This window comes from Theropithecus gelada, chromosome 3 (assembly GCF_003255815.1).
Source record: "Theropithecus gelada isolate Dixy chromosome 3, Tgel_1.0, whole genome shotgun sequence".
Classification (NCBI taxonomy): Eukaryota; Metazoa; Chordata; class Mammalia; order Primates; family Cercopithecidae; genus Theropithecus; species Theropithecus gelada.
The window spans coordinates 182,772,960-182,780,565 of NC_037670.1; the positions used below are offsets into that span (position 1 = coordinate 182,772,960).

Consider the following 7,606-nt stretch of genomic DNA (forward strand, 5'->3'; position numbering starts at 1 on the left):
GGGTTGGCGCAAGACGAGAGCGCCGGCACCCCAAGTCAGGGTACTGCACCTGCCCCTTGGGGAGACCAACGACCGCTCGGTCTTCTGCTGCTCCTGCCTGGCGGTTGCTAGGAGCCGGGGAAGCGCAGGCGCATTGGGAGGGGCCACGGACACGCCGAGCAGCGACCACTCGGCCTTCCCCTGCTCCTGCCTGCCAGGTGTTAAAATGCCGGGAATGCGCAGGCGCACTGTGAGAGACCGCAGGGCACGCTGGGCAGGGCACGCTGGGCAGGGCACGCTGGGCAGGGCACGCTGGGCAGGGCCGCTCGGCCCTCTGCTGCTCCTGCCTGCCGGTTGCTAGGCGCTGGGACGCGCCTGCTGAAGTGTGCGGGGCTGCAGGTGGCCTCCTTGGGGTGGGCCGTGCCTGGCCGGGGCCGAGGACACCGCGGCTGCCCGGGCCTGCGAGAAGCAATGGAACCTGGGAAGGTCGGTGCGGCGCTGGGTCTGGGCGAGGGGTGGTGGAGCTTCGCGGACTCCTCCGGGCGTCGCTAGCAGCGCCGCCGCCGCCCTCCCTCTGCGCAGCGGTTCTCTCGACCGGGCCGGGGCTTCCCGGAGGAGCCGCGGTGCCTCCGAGGCAGGAAGGGAAATGGAGGCGCGGCTGGCCGTCGGGCTCCCGGCAGTCGGGAGAGGCGGTGTGTGCAGCCTCAGCCCTGCGGTCGCCGCCGTGGCCGGTCTCCTCGCGCCCGGCCTGGGGGGCGGCCTCGGCCCCTGCTGCGGGGCCGGGATGGCGGAGGAGCCACGTTTAAAATTTTATTCAATTTTAGCTGATTTAAGTTTAAATATGACTTGTCACAGTTTAAGAGGTTGAGAGAGTGCAGCCTGGGTGCCTGAGTTGGAATTCCGGCTTTTGTTTTACTTGCATGACCTTGGCAAAATTACTTAACAGGTCTTGTTTCCTAGTTCATTCAATGGGCACAATAATAATGGCAGCATTATAGGGTGTTTAAGAAGATTGAGATATTATGTGTAAAAGTGCATCGACCAAACCAGTGCCTGCTTTCATTAACACTCAATAAATGTTAGATATTACTGTACTATTCTGTTGTCTATTGATTCCCCACCAAAAGATGAGTAATTTAGTTTGCATACATTTTCTTCTACCTTCACTCCTATTATTTTTTCCCCTATCACTTACCTTTATGTGTTGAATAATATTCCTTAATTTGTATTTTCTGTTATATCAACCTTAGGGTGTTTTGTTGTTGTTGTTGTTGTTGTTGTTGTTGAGACGGAGTCTCACTCTGTCACCAGGCTGGAGTGCAGTGGCGCGAACTTGGCTCACTGCAACCTCCCCTCCAGGGTGCAAGCGATTCTCCTGCCTCAGCCTCCTGAGTAGCTGGGATTACAGGCGTGCGCCAGCACACCCAGCTAATTTTTTGTATTTTTAGTAGAGATGAGATTTCACCATGTTGGCCAGGATGGTTTCGATAACCTGACTTCGTTTTTTTTTTTTTTTTTAAAAGATAATTCCCCTCTGTCGCCCAGGCTGGAGTACAGTGGTGCGAGCTCTGCTGACTGCAACTTCCAACTCCCGGGTTCCAGCGATTTTCCTGCCTCAGCCTCCCAAGTAGCTGGGATTACAGGCATGCACCACCACGCCCGGCTAATTTTTGTATTTTTAGTAGAGATGGGCTTTCTCCATGTTGGCCAGGCTGGTCTCGAACTCCCGACCTCAGGTGATCCGCCTGCCTTGGCCTCCCAAAGTGCTGGGATTACAGGCATAAGCCACCACGCCCGGCCAACCTTAGATAATATTTTTTAACTTTCCCCTAGTTAAGATTAGGAAGCTACTGCCGTACACTCTCCATTTCTCCCTAAACCCACTAATTTCCTGACCCTGTCTGGTGTCAGGGTCAAAGGGGTCATCTTTTCTTACATTCAGTTAATGTACCACAATGGTTTTTGCTTCATATTTGGACCATGTCCTTCTTAAATGGCCCTATTTGCCTTTTTTTTTTTTCTTTTTGGCAAAAAAAGAACACATGCTGTTTTAAATTTTTAAACCCTAGGATGTCTTCTAGCTTATTAACGTGATATTATCTGTTTAATGAAATCCTCTTAAAAGAAATTCTTCCGAGAGCTCACTGACTTTATGTTCTCATCAGGACAAATTGTTTTCTAGACCTGCACAGAGCTATGATCCGGGAATTCTTTCTCATTGTGCTTCTGGGTTAGGCCTACTGTTTCTTGGATCAAGTGTCTTCCTCTTTTTTGAAATCTCCCTGCTTTTTCCATTGGAGTATATCCTCACGTACCTTTTTCTTTTCTTTTTTTTTGAGATAGAGTCTTGCTGTTTCACCCAGGCTGGAGTGCAGTGGTGTGCTCACGGCTCACTGCAGCCTCCACCTCTCAGGCTCAAGCGGCGTTCTTGCCTCGGCCTCCCAAAGTGCTGGGACTACAGGTGTAAGCCACCATGCCTGGCCTATCACATACCTTTTTAGACAAGAGTATATGTGGGAAGAAAACTGTATGCCCTAAGAATATCCTTATTGTACTGATAGATTGTTTAAGAGTTTGGCTCACTTTGGGAGGCCGAGACGGGCGGATCACGAGGTCAGGAGATCGAGACCATCCTGGCTGACACGGTGAAACCCCGTCTCTACTAAAAAATACAAAAAACTAGCCGGGCTCGGTGGCGGGCGCCTGTAGTCCCAGCTACTCGGGAGGCTGAGGCAGGAGAATGGCGTGAACCCGGGAGGCGGAGCTTGCAGTGAGCTGAGATCCGGCCACTGCACTCCAGCCTGGGCGACAGAGCAAGACTCCGTCTCAAAAAAAAAAAGAGTTTGGCTCAGCATAGAATTCTAAGAGCAAAATAATTTCCCAGAACTTTGAAGATGGTATACTTTTTGTCTTCTAGCAGTGTGTTTGACTGATAAGATATCTTTGTGAGTAACATTTTCTTTCTCTCCAGAAGATTTAGGATCTTTATCTGTGATGTTCTGAATATGGATGTAGTTTGTTATAGATCTTTTTCCATTTGTTATTTTTGACATTTGACCATCACTTGGGGTTTTATTCTGATACATATTTAATAAATAAACTTCATTTTTTTTGAGACAGTCTTGCTCTGTTGCCCACACTGGAGTGCAATGGCATGATCTCAGCTCACTGCAACCTTCACCTCCCAGGTTCAAGTGATCCTCCTGTCTCAGCCTCCCGAGTAGCTGGGATTACAGATGTGTGCCATCACGCCCAGCTAATTTTTGTATTTTTAGCAGAGACAGGATTTCATCATGTTGGCCAGTCTGGTCTTGATCCGCCTGCCTCGGCCTCTCAAAGTGCTGGGATTATAGGCATGAGCCACTGTGCCCGGCCAGTAAATAAACATTTTTAAAGTAGCAAAAGCAACAGAACCTCAGAGCTGGATATTTCATGGCAACTAATCAATTCCTGTAACAAGTTCTCAATTTTTAACTTTTTAGAAAGTTAACCCATGGGTCATTATAATCTAATTATGTATCTATTATGCTGTGATAGAGAATTAATTAGTATAGTCTATTTCATAAGGTAAGGGGAAGGATAAAATTTTCATGAGATTATTGGAATACAATTGTATTGGATTGCCGGGCGCGGTGGCTCAAGCCTGTAATCCCAGCACTTTGGGAAGCCGAGACGGGCGGATCACGAGGTCAGCAGATCGAGACCATCCTGGCTAACACGGTGAAACCCCGTCTTTACTAAAAAATACAAAAAACTAGCAGGGCGAGGTGGCGGGCGCCTGTAGTCCCAGCTACTGGGGAGGCTGAGGCAGGAGAATGGCGTAAACCCGGGAGGCGGAGCTTGCAGTGAGCTGAGATCCGGCCACTGCACTCCAGCCTGGGCCACAGAGCGAGACTCTGTCTCAAAAAAAAAAAAAAAAAAAAATTAAGAAGAGTGATAAATCAGTTCATCTTGAAGGCATTTTCTTTACGTTCAAACATATACTCCGTTTTTCTAGTTCTNTTTTTGAGACAAAGTCTCGCTCTTGTCCCCCAGGCTGGAGTGCAGTGGGCGTGATCTCAGCTCACTCCAATCTCCGCCTCCTGGGTTCAAGCAATTCTCCTGCCTCAGCCTCGCAAGTAGCTGAGATTACTACAGGCATGTGCCACTATGCTGGGCTAATTTTTTTTTGTATTTTTAGTAGAGACGGTTTCACCATGTTGGCCAGGCTTGTCTGGAACTCCTGACCTCAGGTAATTCGCCTGCCTCAGTCTCCCAAAGTGCTGGGATTACAGGCGTGACCCACGTTGCCCAGCTGGTATTATAGCTTTTAGTATACACCAAGCTTTTCCTTCAGTTTGTTTCATTGTACTTAGCTGCTCACATAATTGATATCATGAATATAAATAGTTTTATGTTCTTTATTTGTACTGAGATCATACCAAGTTTCAGTATGTCGTAGCTATTGAAAAAAACTTAATGGTGTCTTTGCAGGCTTTATACCTGCCTGCATGGTGACAATTTTCTTTAATATTAGCTCTTTAAAAATTCTTTAATTTATCTTGCTTACAATGTATATGACTATTAATTTTTATGGTCAATGAAAATTTTAGAAATTTCTAAGTTTTTTGTTACATACCAAACAATTGATAGGTAATGTGTGAGTTTATTGTTATGAAATTTATTAATCATAGCTTGAAAAATGTAAACATGTATGTTTGTGTTTTAGGTTATTCTTAGTTTAAAATAAGTTTCTGCCCTTTTAATTTTGATGTGAGATATGTGCTAGTGATGTGACCTGTTTAGTACAGTGCAATGCCATTTCATTTAGAAAGGCTGAATGTTTTAGAGTAGATAAGGTGGGATTTCCAGGCTGGTCCTCACTGATCCGCTTGTGGGGTTCCTCCTGAGAACCGCAGAAACTGGCGTGAACTCTCCATTCAAAGGCCTGTGCTGATTCTTGACGAAAGTTTAACAAGGCTCCTAGCAGCCTAAGGCCACCTCTGGGACAGCCCAGCTCAGGGTTGTCTGGAAGAGCTCAGGGCTGTCAGAATAATTTACTGTTTTAGCCAACACCCGCGGATAAGCCCCTGACATCCTTTTTAAAGAGAGTTTAAAAGGGCTTAAATTATGAATCCTTCTCTGTCCCTTTGAGATGTCTCTAAATCTGCAATTCAGGAGTGTCTTTGAAAAGAGCAGAAAGGACAGGAGGGCCTCTGTTCCAGTCTCTCTGGGAAGGTAGGATCCTAACTACTGTAATTATATCAGCTAGCAGACACAGCGAGCCTAATCTCAGTTACACTGACCAGCCTTTGTAATTTTTCACTTGAGCTCCCCTAGTCCGGGTTCTCCCCTAAAACACTCCCTCACCTCAGTGCAAACAGAAATGGAGCTCAGCTGTTTCCTGTCCTGCCTGCAGTTACAGAATGAAATCTGTTTCACCACTCCAACGTCTGGCATCCCCTACCCACACTTCTCATCTGTCAGCCAAGTCTAGAAAGGAATCAGCCTGAGGTCAGCTCTGTCTACAAAGTAGACTCAGCGCAGTCTGCGTTTTAGGCATCTGCCGCTTTGATGTAGCAGCTCGCAGATGGGACTTGAATCTGCAAATACACGCATACCGAAAACACGGGTGCTCCCTGCAGCCACATTTGTCACACGGAGTACGGAGTGTTAGAAACAGCCGGTGTGGTCACCAGCCAGGGCCTAGGTGAGTGAATTACGGTGACTGTAGGGAATAACCTTGAATTCAGCGATGGAAACTGATCATCCTAGTTTTCTTAGTTTCCGTTTTCTTGGGAGCACTTTTCCTACCAGGGAGCGTCAGTTACACAGTCAGGTAATAGAATGAAGACCTGGATAGGCTGCATTTCATAATTTGGCCCTAAGTAATTTGATAACTTAAAAATTATAGTGTAAAGAATTTTGGAAAAAACGAGGACAGCAAAAGGTAAATTACGTCTCAGTCCTAAAGGTGGGAGCCAGCCTTGCACTCTGGGTCTTTTAGCGTGTGCCTAGTTTGGTGTGTTGCCATACAGGGTTAGTGAAGCACACTGCTCTGGCCATTAGTGGCCCGCTCATTCCAGTCTGTAATTCTGAGAATTCACGTTGGTGTCGTTAACGTAAAGAAAATTCAGGCAAAATTAATTATAGAGACTATCAGGGCCATGGCCTGGGAAACACTGGCAGGTGATCCAGAGAACAGAGGAGAGGCTCGAGTGTTTAAAGAGAAAAGGGCAAATCAGCAGAGGGGAGGATTACAAAACACTTTGTCCAGAATTCCCATTGTTTTACAGAAGTGACATTGATTATTGATTATTGATTGGTTATACATCACTGAACTGTAGGTTATGAATTCTGGTGTCCAGTGTATGACATTGGTAGGTTAATTTATGGCTATTGGCCAGGTGTGGCGGCTCATGTCTGTAATCCTGGTACTTTGGGAGGCTGAAGTGGGAGGACTGTTTGAGGATAAGAGTTCGAGGCCAGCTTGGGCAACATAGCAAGACCCTATCTCTGAAGAAAAAAAAAAGCCTGGGCATTGTGGTGCTATTCTGTGGCCCCAGCTGCTCAGGAGGCTGAGGTGGGAGGATTGCTTGAGCACAGGAGGTCAAGGCTGTAGTGAGCTATGATAGCACCACTGCACTCCAGCCTGGGTGGCAGAATGAGACCCTTTCTCTAATAAGAATAATAATAATATGGCTGTTGGTGGTGATGCTGAGTCAAGAGGTCATAAAGCAGGCGGCTTATTTAGCTCCGGGTGTGGGTGGGAGCAGGACGTCCTTAGCTCCGGGTTGGGGTGGTGGGAGCGGGACGTCCTTAGCTCCGGGTGTGTGGGGGAAGCGGGACGTCCTTAGCTCCGGGTGTGTGGGGGGAGCGGGACGTCCTTAGCTCCGGGTGTGTGTGGGGGGGGAGCGGGACGTCCTTAGCTCTGGGTGTGTGGGGGGAGCGGGACGTCCTTAGCTCTGGGTGTGGGGTGGGGACGGGGAGGTCCTTAGCTCAAGGTGTGGGGGGGGAGCGGGACGTCCTTAGCTCCGGGTGTGTGTGGGGGGGGAGCGGGACGTCCTTAGCTCCGAGTGTGTGGGGGGAGCGGACGTCCTTAGCTCCGGGTGTGTGGGGGAGCAGGACGTCCTTAGCTCTGAGTGTGTGGGGGGAGCGGACGTCCTTAGCTCTGGGTGTGTGTGTGGGGGGAGCGGGACGTCCTTAGCTCCGGGTGTGTGGGGGGAGCGGGACGTCCTTAGCTCCGGGTGTGTGGGGGGAGCGGGACGTCCTTAGCTCCGGGTGTGTGTGGGGGGGGGAGCGGGACGTCCTTAGCTCCGGGTGTGTGGGGGGAGCGGGACGTCCTTAGCTCTGGGTGTGGGGTCTGGGTGTGGGGGCGGGACTGGGACGTCCTTACCTCGGGGTGTGTGAGGGGGAGCGGGACGTCCTTAGCTCCGGGTCGGGGCGGTGGGAGCGGGGGTGGGGGACGTCCTTAGCTCCGAGTGTTGGGGGTGGAGAGCGGGTCATCCTTAGCTCCGGGTGTGGGGCGTGGAGTGGGACGTCCTTAGCTCTGGGTGGGGTGGGGGGGGAGCGGGACGTCCTTAGCTCAAGGTGTGGGGCGGGGAGCGGGATGTCCTTAGCTCCGGGTGTGGGGGGGGGGGGGGGGGGG

At 49.7% G+C, this 7,606-nt stretch overlaps 1 protein-coding gene across 3 annotated transcripts in view; it reads left to right on the forward strand.

Annotated features, from left to right (window-relative positions):
* Positions 1-291: 291 nt before the first annotated feature.
* WDR60 (WD repeat domain 60) overlaps positions 292-7,606 on the forward strand; it is a 99,627-nt gene continuing 92,312 nt past the window's right edge. For all 3 annotated transcript variants that reach the window (XM_025381016.1, XM_025381018.1, XM_025381017.1), the window contains exon 1: positions 292-465. In XM_025381016.1, the coding sequence (XP_025236801.1) occupies positions 451-465 (15 nt within the window). In that variant the 5' untranslated portion in view covers positions 292-450. The remainder of the gene's footprint in view (positions 466-7,606) is intronic.